The sequence below is a fragment of the Malaclemys terrapin genome, chromosome 10, assembly GCF_027887155.1.
Source record: "Malaclemys terrapin pileata isolate rMalTer1 chromosome 10, rMalTer1.hap1, whole genome shotgun sequence".
Lineage (NCBI taxonomy): Eukaryota > Metazoa > Chordata > Testudines > Emydidae > Malaclemys > Malaclemys terrapin.
The window spans coordinates 28000695-28027362 of record NC_071514.1 but is presented as its reverse complement, the minus strand read 5'-3'; the positions used below and the strand labels follow the sequence as shown (position 1 = coordinate 28027362).

The 26668-nt window shown below is 44.3% G+C and overlaps 1 protein-coding gene across 1 annotated transcript in view; it reads right to left on the bottom strand.

Annotated features, from left to right (window-relative positions):
- LOC128844983 (neuronal acetylcholine receptor subunit alpha-7) overlaps window positions 1-26668 on the bottom strand; it is a 98321-nt gene that overhangs the window by 14186 nt on the left and 57467 nt on the right. The window contains exon 4 of the mRNA XM_054043182.1: window positions 15531-15640. Within this exon, the coding sequence (XP_053899157.1) occupies window positions 15531-15640 (110 nt within the window). The remainder of the gene's footprint in view (window positions 1-15530; window positions 15641-26668) is intronic.

Here is a 26668-nt window from a genome sequence, read left to right as displayed (position 1 = left end):
GGCACAGTCTGTGCTTTAGCTGATCAAGAAACTCACGTTATCTACAGGATGGTTTGAACTTGACGAGGCTCTGCTCTCCCTGCCTATTAGCAGTTTAGATTCTGCTCAACTTCAAAAACAGCATCAGCAGAGTAGGCTTTGGATCTGAGCTAGGGTGAAGGTACAATATTCATGAGCCAGAAGGATAAGAGGCATTGTCAGTGAGTTCAGATGCAGAATTAGGGAGGGCTGTGGATTGAGGGGTGTTAAGGAGGACTAAGGTGGATAAGGAGTATTAGAAAAGGGTTTGAGTCTAAAGGACTCCAACACAGCAAATTCTCCATAATTGAAACTGAGGGTGAGAGGAAGCTGTGCGCCCTTCTAGCACAGACCCACTAATCAATACTAAGAAGCTACCTTTATTGCATGCATTGTTTTTAACCAATCTGTCTGCTAAAAGGCAAAACAGAATTATTTTGTATATACCATAGATCGAAGCATTGATTTTGTAGACAGTACTGCAATTTAGGTCAGATATTCCAGTGAGGATTGGTAATTGCATTGATATATTTTTGAATACTGTGACTCAGTGCAGTCATGGAACAAGGCAAGAAGTGTTTGATTAATAGCTACATATACTCAAACCACTGTATGCTTCCCAATAATTAATATATTTAAAAAAAACTAATTCTGAATAATTTGCAAAACAGAGAAAAGAGCCAGATCTGCAAGAGTAATTTGACCAACTGTAGTTACATTGTTTCAAGTTATGAACAGAAAGTTTACATATTAAGCAATGTAGTTGTCAGTGTCTCTGAAACAAATTAACGTGAAGTCTAAAGATAGGAACAGAGCTAAATTTTGCAACTGTGATGTGCATGGATATTGGTTAGAGAATGTGTTTTCAGAGAAATGAAAGCAGAAGATGCAACTCATTCACTTTAAAAGAAAAAAGGTCCAGTTCTGCATCCTCTACTTACATTAAATACTTACTCATGCAAGTAAATGCACTGACACCAGTAAGGGGTGCTGGCTGAGGCCCAAACTAATTAGAGTTAAAAACAAACATAATGCTGTGTAACATGAGTGGGACACTGAGGTACATAAAGGAATATTAATGTACTGGGCCAGATTCTAGCCCTCTCGGCCCCCCTACACCTCCCCCCAGAGGCTGAGCCATGCACCACACAGTTATTCCTGAGGATCTTAGCCTGCCCCTCTCCCCCTGATTTCTGGGAATTTTGCGTAGAGTAAAATTTTCCAAAGCATCAAAGTGACTTAGGCGCTTAGTCCCATTTTCAAAAGAGACTTGGGTACAGAATTCTGACTGAAAATCATCAGTAGGATTTAGACCTCTTACTGCTTTTTAGAAATGGGACTAAGGCACATTTGAAAATTCTACCCATAGTCTAGATTTTTAATTGCTTTCTGAAGTGCAATGCTTCAAATTGAGATAGTTAGCTACCAGGTTTTTCCTAATGAAGCTTTAGAACTTCATCACAGGGTATCATCATGATATGGATATAATAATATGGTCACACAGAGGGGAGCAGAAGAATCGGACAGTTTTTTAAGAGGTGAAGATACTGATTGGTATAAATTGAGATGAAACAGCTCTTGACTTAAACACAAGGGCAGTTCTGACATGGAGGCATCTCCTCAGAAAACGAATAAATGTAATGCAGTGTAAAACTGTGGTGCACATTCCAGTGATGGGCTCCTAGGCAGCAGGCAAATGGCTAAAGAGCCATGCCACTAACTTTTAAGGTATTATGTAAATTATCAGCTGCATTCACTGGCAGCCACTGATGAGCAAGGAAAGGAACTTTCCAAAGTGGCTTTAGTTTGCATGTACGTGCAGCTAAAATAGAATACCAGGACTCGAGATCTACCACTGCTCAAACACAGGTCTTCTATTTGTACAGCAGACAGAGTTGGACTTAACAATAAATATGCTATTTATTATTGCAATAGGCCGTAAGTATGCCAATGTAATTACTACATTCACCCCTCCATATTGGGACTGCAACACATACTCCGTACGGTAGGCCTGCCCCACAGATGGCCATCCTTGGAGTAAGTGTGAAGGAGAAAAATTGTTGCTGCATGCAAGGGAGCTTGACTCCATACCAGCTCTGCCCAGGAGACTGGGGGACGAGGGGAAGTTGGTAGTATCCTTAAGAAGGAGACGGGGGGCTGTACTCAGACTCATGAAGGAGACGTGCATGAACCAAGGTCTGCAGTAGCAGTCGTGGTGAAGCTGTGAAGCTGCCAATAGTATGCCACTGAGGTGATTTCGATTTTCTCTCCCCCTAACGCCTCACATAGTTGACTATATATTAAAATGTATTTTGTATCCTGAAAGCAGATGGTGAAAGTCTACAGAATAAAAAATTATCACAGAGTAAAAAAAACTAAATTGTGGTTATGAGGCCTAATTAGTCAGAACATTGTAGCTGGAAAATGATAATATCACTAATAAGCACACCACTAATATGGGTGTTCACCATTTTTGCAATACTGTACTATGATAAATTTGCACAAAGTCTGCCTTGGGTTGATATACAGTAGAACCTCAGAGTTACGAACTGACCAATCAACCATACACCTCAGTTGGAACCAGAAGTACACACTCACACAGCAGAGACCCAAAAAAGGGCAACTATAGTACTGTGTTAAATGTAAAACTACTAAAAAATTAAAGGAAAGCAGCATTTTTCTTCTGCATAGTAAAGTTTCAAAGCTGTATTAGGTCAATATTCAGTTGTATACTTGTGAAAGAACAACCATACCGTTTTTGTTCAGACTTACGAACATTTCAGAGTTATGAACACCCTCCATTCCCAAGGTATTCGTAACTCTGAGGTTCTACTGTAGGAGTTTTAAAGAGAAATGAAGGCTTGCAGCTACTATTAATAATAAACTGGCAAAGATTATATACAAAGGCACAGTGGGTTGATAGTAAAGTTTACGGTAGCTACAGTGGGCTTCCCTCCATTAGGATACAGCTACCAGTCAACATAAGTAAGGCTTGGGGAAATGGTTAAATATAAGAATAAATCAAAGTGAAGAAGCAGTCTAATATCTATGGCTTTAAATTTGCAGTTACAGCTACAAGTCCATATATAAGTCAACAGGAAATGAAAGTACCTGTTGCAAAATACCATGCAATTATATGAGACAGTTGTTAGAAGACAATTATGCTATGCTAGTCACAATGGAAAAATTACACAAGAATACGGATTCCTTTTAAAATATAGTCACTTCAGTCATGTAATTAAATTTCTGCCTGTAGGATTTTTTGTAATAAATATATGTACCAAATAGTATTAGTTTTCAGTAATCGTGGTGTAAAGGTTAATGTACCAGGATTATAAAAATAACATGAACAAATTACATTAAACTTCCAGTTATATGAATTAGAGGTATATATCATTATCATAAACAGTGTAAGTATTCACCTGTACAATCAAGTATATCAAAAAATTTCAAAAGTGGCCTCTAATTTTGGGTGCCCTGATACCTAGGTACTGATTTTCAGGAGGTGCTAGTACCCGCCTTGCCTATTGAGTGCTGTTGGTTTTGAGAGAGCTCAGTATCTCTGTAAATAAGCATTTTGCATGCCCGGCATTGGACAACAAAGTAGAGGTATCAAAAATTATGGGCAACATTTCAAAATCAGGCTTAAAATAACTTTAGTTTGCATCACTGAATAGAGAAAAAAATCTATATATCTGTTTGTTAGTATGTTAGATATGATTGTCATACCTCATTGTATACATCAGTACACCCTCTTCCAAAAGAACAGATTTTAAGGCATGCACGTAAACATCTTAGTCACTGGTAGTCTGGACATGAATGAACAAATTGTCCACTTTTGGAGTTGCCATTTCACTGCTAGTCATGCATGAGAGAGCGAGAGAAATGTAGCCAGGATCAGGGACTGGAAAAGACACTCAAGAGAAAACTAATTTGCAGCAAAAGATACATTAAGCAAAATCAATGTTGTGAAAACACCTGCTCAGGCCACATGATGCTTCATCTTATGAATGGAACATTTCAAGGATTTTTTTTTTTTTTTTTTAGGCTGATGTGTGGACAAGTGCAGTGCTAATTACACTGCTTAAATTAGAAACAACCACCTAATCCTGACAGCAGTTACGCTAGGTATGGGGAACTCTGTAGCAGAATTCATCCTCAGTTTCCTCACTCATTTAGCGCTGAATGCAAATGCACACAAGCATACTATAAGCAGGGCAGCAATGTGGGCCCTAGAGAGATGCACTCAAGTGTTTGACAGTAAAACCTTGTCACTATGTGCTGCTATAACAATATTGTGAGTCAACAACACCTGTGACAGTGACATTACTCATCTAGATGATTATCAAGTAGACGGGGGCCAATGTTACTGCAACTGACATATTGGATGCAACTACTGTATACAAAACTAGTCAAACAAACAATGCAACTTCTGAAAGGGAGAAGGGAAATCTAGTTGTTACACACAGCAGGGGTGTGTTTAATCAGAAAACATATGGCAAAGACAGGAAACAAAATCACTAACAGCCATCAGAAAAACAAAAGGGTCGTGTCATTTCCATGGACAAAGAATGATAGAAAAACCTCTTATCTAGCACATAAGAACCAGGAAAACAGATGTACAATACAGATATATTGTCTTTCCCTGAGCTGGGGAATTATATACCTACACCTGCAGCTGACTGCAGAAAAAGACAGGAAGTTAGAGACTAAAGAGCAGCCATCTGTCAAAGCTTTAATATGGCTGCTTTGGTAGAAAGAGTGGCTAGCTAGCAGTGCCAAATGGCATTGCATATCCTAGAGGGCGTATACCTAGGGACTAGGAAGGGGATTGGCTATGGCCATCCCAACCTGTGAATCACTTATGCCCTGCCCAAAAGCACACTGAAGTCAAAGCCAGCCTGTGCTGGAGGAAGCTATATGTTGCTAAACTGCTGCTCCACTGAGCATCCAGCAGACATTATCCCTTCGTATCACCTGAGTGCTGGCGCTGCATTCCCCAAAACTTTGTACACCCCCTGTCCCTCCAGAGCCATAATTTGGCCCTACAGGCAATTTAGCAATAATCTCAGGTGTGACTGCATTAACCAAAATTTAAAAAGATATCACAGGCTAAATTCTGCTCTTTGTTACACCTCTGCTGATTTCAGTGATACTGCAGGAACACTACTCAGGCTAGAATTTGGCCCAGTATAGCCACACTACAATTAATCTGATTGGGCCCCTCCCCTGATTTAAAAAAAAAGGTATGTAGTCAATGGGGCAGGTTTTGGTATTTACACTGGTGTAACTAAGCAATGCCGTTGACTTCCTCAAGGTTCCTCCATAGTTACAATGGCGTATCCAAGATCAAAATCTAGTCTTATGGCCTAGCTCATGCTGCCAATTTGCTACAGTAATTTTTGATAAAAGCAACAAGGAGTCTTGTGGCACCTTATAGACTAACAGACATATTGGAGCATAAGCTTTCGTGGGTGAATACCCACTTCGTCAGATGCAATTTTTGATGTATCTGTGGGACGGGAAGGGGGCTAAAGAGGCCAGAAGACTCCTTTAAACCAGTGTTTCTCAAACTGGGGCCGCCGCTTGTGTAGGGAAAGCCCCTGACGGGCCAGGCCAGTTTGTTTACCTGCCCCGTCCGCAGGTCTGGCTGATCACGGCTCCCAGTGGCCGTGATTTGCTGCTCCAGGCCAATGGGGGTTGCAGGAAGCGGCGCAGGCCAAGGGACGTACTGGCTGCCGCTTCCAGCAGCGACCCACGGCCAGTGGGAGCCGCGATCAGCCGGACCTGCAGATGGGGCAGGTAAACAAACCGGCCCGGCCCGCCAGGGGCTTTCCCTACACAAGCGGCGGCCCCAGTTTGAGAAACACTGCTTTAAACTAAAGTGAGATTCTGCTACTCTTTAAAACACTTCTAATAAAAATATTCAGGAACATAGGTATTGCCAGCCCAGATCAGCCTCCAGGTCCAGCTAGTCCAGAATCCTGTCTCTGATTGTGGCCAGCACCAGATGCATTGGTGTAAGACTCTCTCCTTCCCCCCACTGCCCTGCACCGATGGCAGGTGTGGGATAATCTGCCTCCTCACGTAGTTCCCATCCTGATCGCTAATACTGAGATATTGGCTTAAGCCCTGAAGCAGGAGACTTAACACCCTTCCATAAATGTTATTTATCTTAATAATGCTGGATATTCTTCTTATCCATCTAATGTCTAATCCCTTTCTAAATCATACTAAATTCTTGGTCTTAATGTCCCGTGGCTGAGGGTCCTAATTATGTGTTACAAGAAAAAGTATTCCCTTCTTAATCAGTTCTGAAATTGCTTCTTTTTAATTTAGTGGAATATGTTCTTGTGTTATGAGACAGAGTGTTCGCTGAATCTTCTGTAACTAAGAGTTCAAGACACTATATGAACTATCAGCAGTAGCTGAGTGTTTCTCTGCCTTCCTATAACTGTTATTTGTATTGTGGTTTTTTTAATATGAAATGTTTCTTGGAATGTGAGTCATACAAGATACATAGGTTTTTGTCTGTTAGGTAAGCAGAGAGATCCGATTAAAAATTCATTGAAAGAAATAGAAATATGAACCTAATTTTTAGAACAGCCTCACCCCCAGCTTCCACTGGTGCATCCAAACTCTCACTTTGGAGCACTAAATAGGTTGTAAAAGAGGATGAAGAGCTTGTTCATTTCAGCAACCGAACTGCATGGGCAACCCTTAACTGTGCATTTCCTGGTTTTTCAGAAGTCTGAGTTTTGCTCAACTCAAAGTTCTGCATGGGGATGACAGGCCACCAAGCAACTTCAACTCTGTGTTACTGTATATTTTTGCCACTGAATTTCCTAGTTTTTTGAACAGGAAAAGCTCTATTGTTGGTAGGAGCTAGTAGTAATTTAGGCAGCTGAACATATCATGTCTCTCAATTTGCATACCGAGACAACCAGACCTTCCCACCCACACACATCAGCCCTGCTTTGGCACACCTTCCTAACCACACCTCTGACCCATTCAATGTGTGCACCCCTTCAACCTGGCTCCCTCCCCAATACTGTACCCAGCACCCCCCACTGCCAGCAGGGATCACATCTCCCTGAAGTCCTCCCTCCCTGGTATACAAATATTTCTATTGTTGTTACATCCCCCACCATATAACCTAACTGACAGACAGAGCCTGGAGCAAAGGACAACTATGTTACAATAGAAGGGTGCTCCTGGTCATGTTTTAGAATGGTTGGAGGGTGTGGTTTGTGGCACAGATGGTGAGAGAAATCACAGACAGGGTTTCTGTTCCAAAATCCTAACAGTTTTGTTTGAAAGAAAGATCTCTGGCCTCTGCCCAATAGAGGTTCCCCATCTCTGAAAACCAGTGTAGTGTCAGAGCTTCCAATGTTTCTATGTCATACAATACACATTTTTGGTCAGCCATTAACCTTCCACTTTTCCAATTAATGTTTTTCCAACAGTTATTTATAACTTTCATGTTGTCACTGTAGCAATTATTTAGCCAAATCAGCAAAAACTCTCACAGCACCTGGGCACAGTCTGATGTAGTCCAAATCTGCTCTCATACATTGTATGAAGCGCATACCAGGAATAAGGCCAGATCATTTCCTCCCAAGTCAATCATCACAATGTCCAGTATACCACAACCTCTTAAGGCACAAGTTGGATGCTACCAACTAGGCAAAACAATGATGGCCAATGCAGCCCACTTCTTTTCAACCTGGCAGTCTGTAGGCAACAATCCCCATGTCATGGTGTACTCCTTGCTCTCCCATAAACTTCTGCAACCTTGTGGTCCAGAAGTTGTCCAGAACCCACACACTAGCAACCTTGACAGCACTCATATTTCTTTTCCCTCAGGGTCAAGGACCTTTGCTGTCAGTTCCAAATCTCCATGCTGTCTTTTTTTGGAAAGACCATGTTAATCTGCTCCCAGATCACGTACTAGCCAAAATACAGATCTTCTCAAACAACCAATCAAAGGTCTGCTTAGCACCTGTCCTCATTTCCCACTCCCTCCATCACCGCAACCCTATCCCTGGTCCCCCATTCCCACCCTCCTACACACAAAGCTCACTGTCTCCAACTCCTCTTCACCCAATAGAACAAAAATGTTGGTTAGACCGGCTGGTAACTATTCTGCGGTGTTCACAGTAAACCTCCTCGTAAATTAAACACATTATAACAGACAACCTGCAGCAAGAAACATGAGTTATTAAATTGTTATTGCTCAGGAGCACAAAGGTTTGAACTAGAAATGTCAGGGGTTGTGTGTTCACCGGGGCAATGGGGTCGGTATATTTCCTCGAACTGCCCAGATAAGCTTAAAGTGGCTGCATAGAAACCCCCGCACTTTTTTTTTTATTAGTGCATATGGAATGTAATCATTCCACACTACATATCTATGCAAACAAAGAACATGTTCTTAAATACTGTTCTCAGGTTGGGTCCCTCAAAGATTTAGTGCAGTGTTTCTCAAACTGGGGCCGCCACTTGTGTAGGGAAAGCCCCTGGTGGGCCGGGCCGGTTTGTTTACCTGCCCCGTCCGCAGGTCCGGCCAATCACGGCTCCCACTGGACGCTGTTCACCGCTCCAGGCCAATGGGGGCTGCTGGAAGCGGTGCAGGCCGAGGGATGTACTGGCTGCCGCTTCCAGCATCTCCCATTGGCCTGGAGCAGCGAACCGCAGCCAGTGGGAGCCACAATTGGCCGGAACTGTGGACGGGGCAGGTAAACAAACCGTCCCGGCCCGTTGGAGGCTTTCCCTACTCAAGTGGCGGCCCCAGTTTGAGAAACAAGGATTTAGTGGGTGCCATGCACTCGCTTTGGTAAAACTCAACAGATTAAGACCATTTTGACCACATTGATTCAACAGTCATCACTAGCTCTTCGCAAAAAAAAGCCAAGCGAACAAAAAAAATACCTAAAATCTTTTTGGAAAATGGCTGTTTTGGAGAAAATGTGTGGGGGGTAGGGGCTTGTATCTCTGCAACACCTAGTTCAAATGACCCCAGATTTGGATCACCAACCCTATCCTGTACCCTGCTGAGGCACACCATATTTTAAAGGAACATGACTAAGCATGTCAATGTTAGAGGACTTTAAAAGGTCAACCTTTAAACAGAAGTTGGGACAACTCAACTAATGTGGCACTACCATGCCACTATAATACATACACCATTCCTGTTCAACTTGGGGCTGTCATAAAGGTGCTCTCTCAAATACAGACACAGAGCAAGGACATGGCGGAAAACAGCTGTATTAAACTATCACCTCCCATTCAGTCTTTCCCGCTGCGAGTGCCACTGCTAGTAGAGGAAAAAAACATGACAATACGGCTACTGCTGCTGGTAACAGTACACACTCTGGAGTTGCTACTAAACATCCAGCGCCTCAGAAATGGTTTGCAATAGATGTTGGTAACATTGTCCATTATTAGGTCTCAGTTAATGAGAAGTTCTGCTTGTTTCACTTCTTGTTCTATGACAACCCCATAAGAATTTGATGCTATCTGCCATCTTCAATCGAAGTATTGCCAAGCTGCATTTCAAAACAAAGTGGAGACATTTCTCAATCTTATGGCATAATGTACACATGGGTCCTGAACAGTCTCTAGACTGAAAAACAAAATCATACAATTTAAGGGATAATTCTATAGCCACACTAGACACTAAACACTAGAAGATAAAAAATTATAATCACCCAATCCACGGAGATACTATATCATGCCAAATACAAATGTGCTAATCTATTGTAGCTACCAGTGGAGTCCCCTGCTGTGTCAGATGGACAGCACTGCAGCCAAAAGCCCCAGGCTGTATCCTTTGTGTGGTCTCCCAGGCAGTACACAGCAGTGCAGCAGCTATCCTTGGAGAGGTGCAGCATGCCACCTACTCTGCTCTGCTGGTTGCTGAAGAGAAGGACTGGGCTATGGCCTTGCTCTTATTCCACCCTTTCAACATCCAGTACACATGGTTGCTGCTGTAATGGCACAGAGCCCCTACCCTCTCCACCCTCCTCCCCCCACCACTGCCCAGTTGCTGATTCTTGTTACAAAGTGCGGTGGAGGGAGGGGAGAATGCGTGTGCCTGCACTCGGTCCCACATTGTCAAGCATTTTTCTGTTTCATTTGATTTCATTTCACTCTTTCAAACTCATCAGTTAGGCTCCAATTCAGAGAGGCAGTCCTATTCAGTTCAACACTTAAGCATGGGCTTAAAGTGAAGCAAGCTGTTCTGAACAGGGATACACTTAAGTACATGCTTGAATGCTTTCCTCACTCCATTTCTAGTTTTTGTGCTATTCAAGGCAAACATTTTGAAACTCTAGCCCAGTGTTTCTCAAACTGGGGCCACCACTTGTTCAGGGAAAGCCCCTGGTGAGCTGGGCCAGTTTGTTTACCTGCCCTGTCCACAGGTCCAGCCGATCGCGGTTCCCAGTGGCCGCGATTTGCTGCTCCAGGCCAATGGGGGTTGCAGGAAGCGGAGCAGGCCAAGGGACGTACTGGCCGCCGCTTCCAGCAGCTCTCATTGGCCTGGAGCAGCGAACCGCGGCCAGTGGGAGCTGCGATCAGCTGGACCTGCGGACGGGGCAGGTAAACAAACCGGCCCTGCTTGCCAGGGGCTTTCCCTACACAAGCGGTGGCCCCAGTTTGAGAAATACTGCTCTAGCCCCATGTCCTTTGTTCTGAGAGGCCATGCAGGAAAAAAAATGAGTATACAGCATACATATTTAATCTGAATAGTTGTTATTTGTTATTTTCCCATTATATGTTGTGGAATGTATTTGCAAAGTGTGCAAAGACCACACCTGAGAATGAAATGAGAACAGTGTTGCTTCAAATGAGCAACACTGGTAATCAGAGGAGTCAAGAACCTGGCAATATTAAAGCAAGCCTTTGGCTTAATCCTGCTCTCAGATATTGTACGCTGGCAAGCACTGCTGTACAATCAGTTACAGTCCCTGAATATGCAGGCCATGTATCTGATTCTACAAGACATGTGGAGATGCACATGCACATATATGCAATTTCATCATCAACACAAGTGAAATGAATATATAGACTGAAAATGCTACAGTTATTCAACACCAAAACTGGAGGAGAGAGGTTTTAAGGTAAGTTTTATTTGATAGGTTCTTTAATTATTTTGCCCTGCAGAAAACAATATTGACACTGCATTGGTAGTTTTTGTTAGCATTCAGCAGATTTTGACACAAAAAGGAATGCTCTAGTCGAAGGCACTAAATTAAAGATGTTCAGAGTCTACAGATGGAGGTTTTTAAATAATAGAAGCTGTTTTTCCTCATGCTCTCACCCATCCTTTATGGCAAATATCAGTCCTGCAACTTCCATGAAAACTTTTTAGCCTATTCATTATTTAACAGGGAGGCAAACTGATCCAGCAAAGAAATGTTTAACACAAAAATCAGTATGGATGGACCATTGTAACATGGCACATGAACTTTAAACTATGTAACATTAAAAAAACTGTGTATTATACCTATTTATAATTGTATGGTCATGTGACATTTATGACTGTATGGGTATAAAAGAACTAGCTGATAACATATGGCACTGATTATATCACACATACACACACACACTTCATCACTGGAAATTGTAATTCTGCTATAGAATAGTTACTCTGAGTATCAAATTGAATTTTTGGAAACAAATTTTCAAATATGCCATCTGAGTTGTGCACACAAAATCTGCACATACAAAATAAGTGACTGTACACAAACAAGTATTTGTGATGATTGTAGTTGGGGTGCACATATGCATGTATTACAGACTCAATTTGGTGCCAAAGTCTGTTCCCAGCTTGTTTATGGAACTTTTTCTTAACAATGAGTGAGATAAAAGCTGTACAAAGAGGCTGCTGTATGGGTATAACTAAGGGCAGAATCTGACTTGTTGGATTTACACGAAAGGATGGAGAGCACACTTACTTCACAAAGGAACTACAATAAAGCTCCTTTTGTTTCATAACAGAAACCTACAATATACCATATATGATGTTGATCCAACATTAGCAGGAATGGTGCTCAACTAGCAAAGTCTACTAAATCCAAAAGCCATCAAGATCTGTGACAATACAAATGTACAACAAGTAGATTTTGCTAGCTGAAGGCTATCTTTTCCACTTCATACATTTTGAGTAGAAGTTTTAAAAAAATCTGTTTAAAACTCAGTCAACTTTGTTGTAAAAGTAACATATCTGAGCTCCTGATAGAACTTTGGTGACAGTAGCACTGAAATTACTGTTAGAATCTGCTCTCGCTTCTCCTGATATGGTTCGTATCCCTGTTCAGACAGATGGTCTCATTTTTACAGCACCATAGAGCCTTGGACTATATGAGGCAATTAGTGTAATCAAGGTAATTCGCAAAGGTGTTAATATTAATGAAGTGAAATAATTTATTTTCATAATACTTAAGAGAAATTTGAATTCAAAAGAGTAGCATTGGGTCCCATGGGGCTAAATTCTGCCCCATGTGTAACCCATGCAATCCTGTGGATTACATTGGGGTTGCATAGGGTATAATCTGGACAGAATATATCCAAATAGATTTACTTCTGCAATTCCAAACAGCCTTTATATTTCTCATAACTTCTCTTAGATGTGCATCATGAATCCATGCATAATATATACATTATTGAAAGAGTATTTCAGACTGATGTTATATGGTGAAGCAAAGTCTTGCCTTTCAAATAAATGACATGCTTTAACAGGCAGTTCTCACTGATTCTAAAACCTGCAGAAAAACTGACTACACGCTGCCAAAGGCTAGATACATTCACCAGTGTCAGAACAAATGCTAAAAGAATATTTTGGGGTTTGTTACACTGTGGTGATGCCTACACACCAAATTACATTTCATGTGCAAAACAAACCCACATTTCATCTCCTACTACATCAGGTATTTTTAGTAATCAAAGCAGCAGCACCCAGTATTTATCAATGAACTATGAATCTTGTCTTAACAAAATATTGAAGATTAAAGACCTTATTCTACACCCAATTTTCACACAAAACTCCTATTAAAATTAATGAGACTTCTACTTGATGGATGAATGAGGATAGGATATAGCTTTTTTATTATTAAATAAGAAGCTTAGATGGCTTTTGGTTCTGCAGTGTATTTATTAATAGGTGATACTCCTGGTATTAAGTCCTGAATGTACTAGCATGTGTACTCACCTCAGACTTACTACCAGAACACCATAAAGTAAAGGGATTCCATAGTTAAGGTTGCTTTGAAAGTTTCATTATGGCCTTATGGTGAACCCATCTAAAAATTAACTGAGTAAGTGATTTGCTGGAAATATTTTATGTAATATTTTTAAAGTTTCATAGTTTTCACAAGAGTTCATACAAAATTACCCTTGTACTAATTTTGCTGCAGCATCATAATTTTTCAGCCCGTTTCTTCAGCACAGAATACACTTTAAACAAACAAACTGGCACTTGTATAGCTTAGTGTACATAAAAGCATAAAATATGTTTAAAACACTCAGTGGTTTTACAAAGAGCAGTACTGTACCATCTTTGTTATTAAACAAATCCCACAAATGAAGCTGGCAGATAAAGATGCAAGAGGAGGATTTTTATCAGTGCCGCTCAGACTCCCTTCATTGAGCAATTGGTAATTTCTGCTGCTATCTACCTGCCTGCCCTGAAAGACCTAAAGAGTCAGCTGTTTAGAGAAGACAGCAGCAGTTCCTTTAATGGTATGCTAACATTTTCTATAGCTTGGGGGAGCACAGACAGGAGAATGACCTCGCTGCACATTAAGCAGGAAAAGGTGTGTGGCCCCTTTGAGGGCTAGAAAGCCAGTGACTTGCTGCGGCAACTTCAGCCCAGGTCAGGGTGGGGACACTGACACTTCTCCCCACTAAGTGACCAGAAGAGGGGGGTCTATTTAGGTCCACACTGGGGCAGGAAAAGCCCTCTTTTACCAGGACCAAGTGGAGCAGCACCCACACTCCCACCCCTGGGACTAGTTAAATACCAGGGTTTGTCATGATGTGCTGTGTGAATTATGCTAGTTGGTCCTCTCTCAGTGGGCTGGGAAGGACTTTTTTCCCTCAATGCCAGATGGGCCAAGGTGACATGGGGACTTTTTTCCTTCCCACTGCAGGTTGGAGGTTTAGTTGGGGTGAACATGAAATGGGGCGGGGATACGCTGTGATGTTGCAACTCATTATGTAGGCATGGGAAGGATGCCAAGTGAAGGTACTCCGTAGGGAAGGAATACAACAAGCAGATTAAATGGATTGGTAAAGGATTTAGAGGAAGTATTCTTTAAAGGAGCAGAAACAGGAGGAGGTTGGGGCTCCTATGAGTGGTAAGAGAGGGAGCCAAACCCCTCCCACCCTCCATAGCCCCCCTTAGCCCTCATTTAGGGCACTGTTGCAGGGTCCCAGCAGCAGGTTGGCTGGGGACCAGGATGGGTAAAGGGGGGATATGTGTAAATTATACTATCAGGTATACGTAAATGACTATGGCATACCTGTACTGCACACTTTTATCTGCCAAGTACTCCCAGATATTTAGGAATAAAGCTGCGGATTAATTAAAGCACATCCAGTGTCTCCTGGCCTTCTTCTGGCATAACCGGACAAAGAGTAAGAGCGGGCCTACAGGCAATCGAGCTCTTCTACCTCAAAAAGAGTGACATTTCAGGCAGGAGCAGGGGAAAATTGTCCCCATCAACATCATTAAACAGTGCAAGTAAAGTTTAGTTTTCTAATAATCATATTCTAATTATAATCTAATGATCATTCCCCTCTATTCGACATTGGTGAGGCCTCATCTGGAGTACTGTGTCCAGTTTTGGGCCCCACACTACAAGAAGGATGTGGAAAAATTGGAAAGAGTCCAGCGGAGAGCAACAAAAATTATTAGGGGCCTGGAGCATATGACTTATGAGGAGAGGCTGAGGGAACTGGGATTGTTTAGTCTGCAGAAGAGAAGAATGAGGGGGGACATGATAGCTGCTCTCAACTACCTGAAAGGGGGATCCAAAGAAGATGGATCTAGACTGTTCTCAGTGGTACCAGATGACAGAACAAGGAGTAATCGTCTCAAGTTGCAGTGGGGGAGATTTAGTTTGGATATTAGGAAAAACTTTTTCACTAGGAGGGTGGTGAAGCACTGGAATGGGTTACCTAGGAAGGTGGTGGAATCTCCTACCTTAGAGGTTTTTAAGGTCAAGCTTGACAAAGTCCTGGCTGGGATGATTTAGTTGGGAACTGGTCCTGCTTTGAGCAGGGGGTTGGACTAGATGACCTCCCGAGGTCCCTTCCAACTCTGATATTCTATGATTCTATAATCACACTGTATCTGAAACTGAAACTACGTTTTTTGGTAAGCACTTGCATCATCATCTTTCTTGTTGTAAGCACCATAATGGTTGCTTTCCACACACTGTATGCTAGTAACCAACACCTAGACATTCTAAAGGAATAATTATGCTTACTTTTCATGAAGATGTGCCTACCTGTTGTACAGAAGAATATCTGGCTTCCAAATCTGACCATCAGGAAAACGAACATTCTTCACTCCGGGGTAGTCAGACATGTTCCACTGTAAATAGTAATCTGTCCAATACTGACACAAAGAAATGTGTTAGTGTCACTTTTTTTCACTCACTACCTCTCTCTAGAGATTATCTAGCCCCAACCAAAGTTTATTTTTATTTTAAAAGTATTATTTAGCTTCAGACAATGAAATGTTTAGAAAGAATGACTTTAGCCACCTTGAAAATAACATTGCAAAGCACAAAAATTCCATTTTTAGTTCACAGTGATTGCATACAACAGCCTACAAAAGCAGGTTCAATATGCTTGTATTTTATTGTTCATGCTGGCTTGAGCACAAAATTGGAACAGAACAGATTTTTTTTTTAATACTAATACTAATTCCAATTACATTTTGCTTCTGAGACTTAACTTGGATAGTTCCTTTTGTTAAAAATGATTGGATTATGTAACCATTCAGAGGCATTTTGGGTATAGCAGCCAAGAGTCTCTACTGATAAGGGTTACACTACTGAATTTCCAGCTTCTAAAGGGAACAATGCAAATCTGCTACAGGAGAGAACGTTTGCAATCAAAGAGTTTCAGTCCATGTTTTTCACTCTCAAAAAAGAATGTTAACTGCTGTGGTTTTGAAAACTATGGGCCCTATCCTGAGAGGTGCTGAACACAACTCCCATAGATAGCTGCTCAGCCCAGTGCAAGCAACAATGGTCAAGACCTAGCTTTTAGTTCAGGGTTAGTTAATCCTGTGTTGCTAGCAGGTCTGGATCTGTCACTCTTTAAGCAATTAATGTAAAATGCATTAATGTCAGGGATCTCATCTCCCACCATCAACTGTATCACACTTTGACTGCAATATATTTTAGTGACTATTTTTTAGGAAATGAGTCAAAATTGGATAAAATAACTGGCCAGAAACGTCACATAAATCTTTCCAGAGATTTGCAAAAGTTCAATTCACTTTGTTTTTAAAAATTGAGTGTGCACGGCTGCTGTCCTGGTTTTGTGTCACGAGGAAGGTTGTTCTCACAATATTTGGCCCAGACACATCACATGGAAACATCCAGATCAAAATTCAGATAAATTCCAATAAATGGGTCAGGGTTTCAAGACCCACTTCTGTTCTCCATAAACAATACAATCCCTTTGACCACTAAGCTGCGAGCAGCTCGCTCACAATTTGAGGTAACCAGCAGCCATGATATTTGGAGGAGGAGGGGAGGAAACAGCTTAATATCAGATTTAAACTGTTTTTTTCCATACACGTGCATCTTGCTGTTGAAACCGCTCTCCATTACGTCCTGCACAGCATGAATAAGTGTGGTAGACTCAAACCCACAATGTGTTTAGCTCATGCTTAACTATTATTCTAAGAATATCTGAGCACCAACTGGTCAACAACTTTGAGAAGGAAAAGATCAGCTCTTGCTTCAGACCACCTCAGTCTTGAACTGCGTGGTGATAACAGCTCTTGGGGATACTACAATTTATATTTGTACATACATCAACTGTTGAGACTACATCTGTGAGACCGCCATGCTTAGCCAACAAAAGGTTGCACCATGTTGCACCACACTGCCAGCACAAAGAAGCCCTAAAGCTGGCCTAGCCAGCCACTGGCAGATCATCACAATGTAGGGATTCTTCCAGTGGCACAACTGGCATAGCAGTTCCTAATAGCTCCTTGCAGACAGCTCAGAAAACAAGGGACATGACCAGTGGCTTCCCTATTAGCATATCTTAGTTGCTATAACAGTCCCTTTGGAAAAATCCTCTTTGCAGCCATTGTAATTTAGAGAAGTCCTTGGGCTCCCCTAATTTACGATATGAGACTAGTCTGGCACACAAACAGCCTAAAATTGGGGGGAGCAGAAAGGTGGCTTCAAGTTGGGCTGAATGCTTCTCAGCTGTAGACAAGGATCTAGAATGTGCATCTGGCTCTTTCCTTGGTTTTTAAATGAGTATGTTCACTATGGAGTATTTCTAGCATTTCCTGTGTAATGACCTCTCATACACTTAGCTCATCATGATAAATGCCAAAAGATCTCGCACCAGCTAGAAGTATTGACTTCTCTTCTGCCCGGTCTTCTACAATTGTCTCCTCCAGCTGCTGAAAAGCTATATTTTAAAAGGGTTCAGGCTTTAGTCTGTCATATGCTTTTGTGGCCAGAATTATGACCAGTGTCACAGTAACCTCAAAGTCTTCATCAATATTATCCAGTACAGAAGACCTTTTAGGCTTAGCAGGTCCTTGTAGCCCTAAGTCACCTAAGCACATACTTAGAGGTATTGCTGAATTGGTGCCTCAACAGAAGTTTTCTTCCCTGGTTACCATTTAATATCAAAGACTATCATTACAAGAAGGCTTGCAATGGCTTATTGGTGACCTGTTCCCAAAAGCGCTTCTGCCAAGCCACATGAAATTGCATACACTGAGAGCTTTACAGGTTGATTAAACCAAAATAGGGCATGTAAGTGGCTTTTGAAGTGTTTTATTTTCTTGACACTGAGCTTGCACTTCACCCCATATCAACTGGCATTTTTGTCAGGAAGCAGAGGCAGTACACATATATGCAATGGGTAGGGGTGATTATAGTATGATACATGCTCATACCATGAATCTTTGAAGTGCATCTTTCCCTTGTGGCAGTTCCATCGCACAAAGAGCTTCTACATTTTTTGGTAAGATTTAACATTGTGTTCACTGAACATGTGGACAATTTCCTTTTTAGCTCATATTGGCATTTTGCTTTAACTTGATTTGATTTCTCTCATAGTTTCAATGATATTTTACATACCCTTTCATTATGCTATGCATCGCCTGTTCCCCTGCATTAACTTCCACCCAAACTAGCCATGAGATATCCTCCATATAATACTTCAGTTCTTGCAGGGCTGCTTCAAAGCCAAATGGCAGGCTTTTAAACATAAACTTTCCAAACAGGGCATTAAATGCACACAACATGAAATTTTAATCATCCAGTGGCACTTGCCAAAAATCTTTGACAGGCATTTAGAACAGAAAAAGATTTACCTTGGGCATTCTGGAAATAACATTATCTATCATTCTCATGGGGTAGCATTCACATCCAATTGCTTTGTTTAAATCTTTAGGGGATAGACAAATGCAAATTCTACTTGAGTTTACCACCCTGATCAGTCTGTTGCCCCAGTCAGAGTCCTATTACTCACATTCAAGTTTTATTTTATTTTTTTAAACATTTTGCTTTAACAAAATTGTGTTGTTAGAGTAGCACAGTTTCAACGTGATTAGTTTTGCTGCATGCTGTACATGTGACACCATGTACTGGACACTTTTGCCTTTTCTATAGTCGTCGCTATAGAGTTTGCTGAAATATGTGCTTTTCACGCTTTGTCTAATTTGTTTACAACACTGTCAGCCTGACAAATGATCTGAGCAGTATGTTGTTTAGTCCTTTAGCTCTACAGATGTCAGTTGCTTGACATAGACTTAAATCGGGATATCTAAGTACCTTTGGGGGGTTTCCCCCCACCCTGCTTATTCCACTAACAATTATTTTTAATCAAACAGTCTGAATTGCTCAAGTTCCATATTTTCTATAAGCTGAACAATTATTTTCTGTCTTCCAATTTCTGCTAAAGAACCTTACCTATGCCAGTTTTTATAATGACTGCATTATGTCTGAAATCTTTTAATTATTTTGTCATTTTTAACTTGTCAACTTCCGGATCCCTTTGAAAATAAATATGATTTTTTTTTTGTCCCTTCCCTTCTTGCAGTGTGTAGCAATGTTGAGTCTTTCCCTGTATCTGGATTTTTGATTGAGTCTACTAGCATGGACACATATTTTACATGTGTAAGCAGAGTCTGAATGAGCTCTCCCCTGACATATAGTGGTGAGCTGTGGAAAAGGACTTCAGGAGCTGATCTCATTTGCATGGACACACCCACCTTGCCCAGCTGCTCAGCAAGATGGTATTGCTTGCCCAAAGGATCACTAGTGGCTGGTGTTGGATCCCCAGGCTCCTTGTTATTGGGGCAGGAGTAATAAAGGGTTGTTATCCTTGTTGTGTGAACCAAGGGCAGCAGAACTGTACCAGGCATACCCCGATGGAGGGACTCACCCTCAACTGAACGCCGGGCAGGGGACATGGGTTCCAAAGCCCAATGAGTTGAGATAGGGTGTGGCTAGGTATTTGTACCTGGTGATATGGGCCCTGTTTAAGAGACCTAGACACCATTTGATTCTTCTTCTCTTCACAAGTAATAAAAGAGCTAATTGAGAATCTTATTGTACTCTACAGAGCTGAAATCACTGATATTTAGGTCTAAGCATTAGACCTACTTTGGGGCAGTGTCTCTATTGCAAGACACTGCCCAGTGTGCACCAGCAGTGAGGCTCCCCTAACAGCTGAAATCAGTGAGAGCTGTGTTAAGTGGTGGGCCCTGAAGACATCTCGATGAGCAGCCAGCCAGGTGGCTGGTGGAAAGGTGTGGCAACCAGCCAGCAGGGCGGCTGGCAGAGAGGGCCAGAGCAGAACCCCACAGAAAGGCATGGCAATTGGCCGGCAGGCCAATGAGCAAGTGCACGAGCAGCGGAGCATGTTAGTTGCCTCCTTACCCCCCCCCCCCCCCACGCTTCCACCCACGGTGGGAGGTGAACTCTGGGGCTGCAGGCCAACGACTGCAATGTGAGTGGGGTGCAGAGAAGGGACGGACATGTTAAAGAGACTTTTGGGTTGCTGGACTTAAGAACCTGAGGGGAGAAAGACACTGCTTAACTTACTTGGGGGTGGGTCTTTTGCTCATGGTTTATGTTTATGAACCCTAGTTGTGCTGTTTTCCCAAATTAATGCTGAGTTATTTCCCTCCTTTTATTAAAAGTTTTTGCTACACTCAGACTCTGTGCTTGTGAGAGGGGAAGTATTGCCTCTTAGAGGTGCCCAGGGGATGGTGTCTAATTATATAATTGTCCCAGGTCATTGGGTGGGGGCTCGAGACGGTTGTGTGTTGTATTGTTGAAAAGGAACCCCTAGATACTGAACCCGGCCCTTGTTGTTGCCACATTCCTTTTAAAACAATGTGTACTTGGTGGCTTCAGGGAATTAATTTTAAGCTGTTTTGTACAGGAAGTACTATCCATTCTGTATTTCATTTTCATCAGAGGTTCCCAGACTATGGTACCCAGAGCACTTGGTGGCTGTCCAGACAACTGGCTGGTTACGTGGTGCTGGCTCTCCTTCTCATTTCCAGCTACTAAATTGCATTAAACGATAGTTAGACATGAAATATTTTCCTATTATTACTTTCCAAGTAAGCAATTTATATAGTTGCCATATGGACATGATGTGATGGTGAATGGGCAGGAGATGGTCCATGAAAGAAAACAATCTATGCATTAAAATATAGTCCACACTAGGAAGAGAGTTTGGAAACCTCTTACTTAGTCTAACTGGGTCAAATCTTCAAACTAACGTGCTCTTTTGTGGGCATTCGCCTTAAGCATGTGCACTAGGGCATTTTCACTCCCAAATTGCACACACTTTTAAACATTTTAAGCTAGATTCTCTTGATGCACCTGAAAATAGGGAGCAGCTCTGGGACCAGCTGAAGTCCCTCCTGGGTCCTGTTGTAACCTAGAGAAAATTCAGGGTTACTCCTGACTATCTCCATGTCGGAAGATATCAACAGGTTTATATTTTTCACCTCAAGAGATAAACTTAGGGCATTTACACACTTGGATAATGGACATGTAACCCTTCTGCCCATCTAAGTTGGCAGCAACAAGGGCCGGGTTCTGTATCTAGGGGTTCCGTTTCAATAACGCAATGCAAAACCGGCTCGAGCCCCCACCCAGTGATCTGGGACAATTACATACCACCCCCTGGGTGCCTCTAAGAGGCAATACTTCCCCTCTCGCAAGCACGGAGTCTGAGTGTAACAGAAAATGTTTAATAACATGAGGTAAACGACATCAGCATTAAATTGGAAAAACACCACAAACAGGATTCATAACACAAACCATGAGCAAAAAAGCCACCCCAGCAAGTTGGGCTGTGTCCTTTCCCTTGGGTTCTTGAAACCAGCAACCCAAGGATCACCAATGTCCCAAAAGTCCAACAACCCCCCCAAAGTCTCTGTCCCTGGTCAGTGCAGCCCCAGAGTTTGGGGGGGGGGGGTACGCAGGGCGTTAAGGGGCACCTTACGTGATCCGAGGCCGACGGGGTTCCGCCGCAGCCTTCACCACGAGCCGCTCCTCCCCACCAGCTGCCCCGTGAGCTGCTCCCGCCATCCCACAAACTGCTCTGGCAGCTGCTCCACTCTGCTCACCGACCTGTGAGCCGCTCAGCTCTGCTCCACTTCAGCCGTCCCTTGGGCCACTCCCACAAGGCTCCGCTCTGCTCCACTCACCGACCTGTGAGTCGCTCAGCTCCACGCCAATCGTCCCCGCAAGGCTCCACTCTGCTAGCTACTCCACCAGCCGCTTAGCAATGTAGTTTCAGGCTCCCCCACTAGTTAACACAGCCTTAGTGATCTCAGCTCTTAATAACTTTAGCTTTTTTCTGATTTCAGCTCTTAGCAATTTCAGCTCATAGTAGGGGAGCCCCAGTGCTAGTGCACCACTAGCCCACAGCTCAGCAGTCTGTAACTAGACTTGTAATGGAATCAAAGTTAGCTCTGATATTCAACACAGTGTTTCAACCCCTCAGAAAGGGGCCCATACCCTCAGATACAAATACCTGTCCCCATCCTCTCTCTAGTCACTGGGTTTTGTAACCCATGCCCCTTGTCAAGCAAGTGCTACTTAGATAATGGTGAAGGACTCACTCAGTCCTTCTGTCATACAACAGTTTCACTGGCCTTGATTCACAAAATCAGGGTAACAAAACTTTATTCTTCCTGTCCCAATAACAGAGAAAACTGGGGATCCCACACCAGCCAAAGTAACCACTTTGAGTTGCTGTTGTTTCATGCCAAGCGAGTGGGTGTGCCTATGCAAACAAGATCAGCCCCTGGTGTTCTTTTCCACACTCGCCATAATTCACCACCAGATGTCAGGGTAGAGCTCATCCTGATTCTGCTTACAGACAGATAAACATACTGCTGATATCAGTAATTGTAATCAGAGATATAAGCACAGTTTATTGTCAAATTATACATATGCAGTGAAAGTCATTCTTCTTAATCCAAACAAGACAACATAATAGAAAGATGACCACCGAATTTAATGGGTTTTGAATCCGGCCGATCTATGAATTTTATTGTTATTTGTTACCAGACTAGCCATACAAAAACACTTATGTCATTTTTCAGAGTAACAGCCGTGTTAGTCTGTATCCGCAAAAAGAAGAACAGGAGTACTTGTGGCACCTTAGAGACTAACAAATTTATTAGAGCATAAGCTTTCGTGGACTACAGCCCACTTCTTGCATCTGAAGAAGTGGGCTGTAGTCCACGAAAGCTTATGCTCTAATAAATTTGTTAGTCTCTAAGGTGCCACAAGTACTCCTGTTCTTCTACTTATGTCATTGATTCTTTTACTGTTCATATAAACTTAGTCTACATATTGGCCACAAGCAGCAGTTACAGTATTGATAGTAAACAGCTGATCTGGCAACTGGTGTCTTCCCTGCTCCATATAGAATACAAAGACAAATAAAAGGACAGTTACCTGTTCTGTAACTGGCATTCTTTGAGATGTATTGCTCAGGTATATTCCACAGTAGGTGTGCATGCTCGCCACGTGAACTGGTGCCGGAAGTTTTTCCCTTAGCAGTACCCGTAGTGGGGAGCACCGCTGCGACCCCTGGAGTGGCACCTCTATGTTGTGCCATAAAGGGGGCTGCGCACTCCCCCCACCCTCAGTTCCTTCTTGCCAGACAACTCCGACAGAGGGGAAGGAGGGCAGGATGTGGAATACACCTGAGCAACACATCTCAAAGAACACCAGTTACCGAACAGGTAACTGTCCTTTCTTCTTCGAGTGATTGCTCAGGTGTATTCCACAGTAGGTGGCTCCAAGCTATACCCGATGGAGTCGGGTAGGAGTTTAAGGGTTACCCGGGCGGAGTATCGCCCTACCAAACCCGGCGTCATCCCTCGTTTGGGAGACGATCGCATAGTGCGATGAAAAGGTGTGGACAGAGGACCATGTAGCAGCCCTGCAGATGTCCCGAATGGGGACATGAGCCACGTAGGCTGCTGATGAGGCCTGAGCTCTCGTCGAATGCGCCTTCACTATATTAGGTGGGGGAACCCCTGCCAGGTCATAACACGTGCGAATGCACAAGGTGATCCAGCGGGAGATCCGCTGGGTGGAAACCGGTCGCCCCCTCATGCGCTCAGCCGAAGCAATGAAAAGCTGAGGGGATGTCCGGAATGGCCTGGTTCTGTCTAGGTAAAAGGCCAGCACCCTACGCACATCTAGCATGTGCAGGCGTCGTTCCTTATTAGAGGAATGGGGCTTAGGACAGAGGACCGGGAGGAAAATGTCCCAATTCATGTGAAAAGCCGAGACTACTTTCAGCAGAAAGGCCGGGTGCGGGCGGAGCTAGACCTTATCCCTATGGAAGACCGTATACGGGGGTTCAGAGGTCAGGGCCTTAAGCTCCGAGACCCCGGCAGGCTGAGGTGATAGCCACCAGGAATGCCACTTTCCATGACAAGTGGGACCAAGAACACGTGGCCAAGAGCTCGAAGGGGGGCCCTGTGAGGCGGGAGACCACTAGGTTCAGGTCCCAGGGTGGGACCAGGGGTCTAGCGTAAGGGAAAGCCCGATCCAGCCCTTTTAGGAACCGGGACGTCATGTGGTGTGAAAACACAGAATGGCCCCGCACCGGTGGGTGGAAGGCCGAAATGGCCACCAGGTGCAGGCCTCCTGACCAAGGGACAGGAGGTAGTCGAGGATGAGCTGGAGAGATGCAGAGGAGGAGGAGGAGCCCCTCTCCCTCGCCCACATGAAGAACGATACCATTTGGCCAGGTAGGTTCGACGTGTGGACGGCTTCCTGCTCTCAAGCAGGACCTGTCTAACATCCTCAGAACACCTGCCCTCCTCCTCATTCAACCATGGAGCAGCCACGCTGTCAAGTGGAGCGCGGCCAGGTTGGGATGGATGAGACATCCTCCCTCCTGGGAGAGGAGGTCCGGTCGAAGTGGCAGCCTGTGCGGGGAGGCCACTGAAAGCTGCAGGAGTGTCCCGTACCAATGCTGATGGGCCCAATCCAGGGCTATGAGGATAATCCGTGCCCCATCTGCCTTCACCTTTGGAGGACTTTGCCTATCAGGGGAAAGGGCGGGAAGGCGTAGAACAGGCGGCCCAACCATGGGATTAGGAACACGTCCGATATCGCCCCTTCGCCCTCTCCTGCTCTGGAGCAGAATCGTGGGCATAGGCGATTCTGGGCGGTGGCAAAGAGGTCTACCTGGGGAGTACCCCACTGTAGGAAGAGCCGCCTGGCCACCTCCCTGTGTAGGGACCACTTGTGTTGTTGGGAGAAAAACCTGCTTAGGTGATCCGCGAGCGTGTTGCACTTGCCGGGCAAGTGAAAGGCCCTCAGAAGGATGTTGTGGGCTATATAGAACTCCCACAGGAACTGGGCTTCCTGGCACAAGGCCACGGAACGTGTGCCCCCTTGCCTGTTGATATAATACATTGCAGTCGTATTGTCCGTGAGGACTCTGACCATCTTCCCTCCTAGGTCCTGGAGGAAGGCCATGCAAGCCAGGCGAACTGCCCTGAGTTCCCTGACATTTATGTGCAGGGACAATTCCAGGGGCGACCATCTGCCCTGGGTTTTGAAGACAAGTGTCTGTCTGGTCCACGAATAACGCCTTGCCATCAAATGGCAGGTCCTGCATTAAGGACTGGGATTCGAGTGAGAGCCCTGACAGGGAAAGCCACAACGCCCATCGCATGGAGATAGCCGTAGCCATCGAACGAGGTGCCATGTGAGCTGCATCTGAGGTGGCCTGGAGAGCTGCTTTCGCTGCCACCGCACCCTCAGCAACTAGAGCCCTGAACTCCTTCCTGTCGTGCCCTTGGAGGGAGGGCTCGAATTTTGGCAAGGAGCCCACAAGTTGAAGTCATACCTGCTCAGGAGTGCTTGATGGTTTGCCACCCTGAGCTGGAAACTGACAGAGGAATAAACTTTTTTCCCAAAAGTGTCCAGTCTCCTGGCCTCCTTGTCCTTGGAGGTTGGTGCGGGCTGGCCGTGTCGTTCATGGTGGTTGACTGACTTTAACACCAATGAGTTCGGGGTAGGGTGAGTGTAAAGGTACTCATGCCCCTTTGTTGGCACAAAGTATTTCCATTCTGCCTTTTTGGAAATGGGCGGCAGACAGGACGGGGTTTGCCAGAGTTGAATCGAAATGTTGGCTATGCCTTGGTAAAGCGGTAATGCCACACGGCCCAGTGCCGAGGAGGAGAGGACATTAAACAAGTTGTCTGAAGGTTCCTCCATCTCCTCCGCCTGGAGCTGGAGGCTGGTGGCTACCCGCCGGAGGAGCTCCTGGTGTGCCTTGAAGTCCTCCTGAGAAGCGGGGGTGGTGGTGCCGCTATGGACTCATCCAGTGCCGAAGGGACGACCGGGACGGCCCCTAGGGCATCGGTCGGTGCCGGTATGTCGCACTCCATGTCCTGGTCTGGGTGCGGTACCGGTGGCGCGGTCCCCACGGCCTGGTCTCGATGCCGAGGCGGGGACACCGAGTGGGCTTGGGATGCCCCAGCCACAGAGCAGGGCCCTGGCGGTGCGGGCGCCTGGGGCCACGGTGCCCACTGGCACCACTGTCCTTACTATGGCGCCCCTTACCATTGAGTTGTCTGGGGTCCACCAAGGTTACACGTTCCTGGGGGAAGGTGCGGCCCGGGGAGGGACGGCTGGGCACCGAGGCAGAGGTGGCCGAGGATCGCACGGTGCCGTATGAGCGGCTCGACCTGTCCCGTCCACGTCGGGTCCAGCCCCGGGATTTAGACCTCAACGACGATGAAACGTAGACATCAGAGGTGCTATCTCTGGTGTCCCATCGATGGCTGTGGCTAAGACGCCTCGGTGCCAGTGACTGTCTGGATACACTCCGAGCATGGCGCGCGCCGTGATACGGTTGGTGGTGCCGA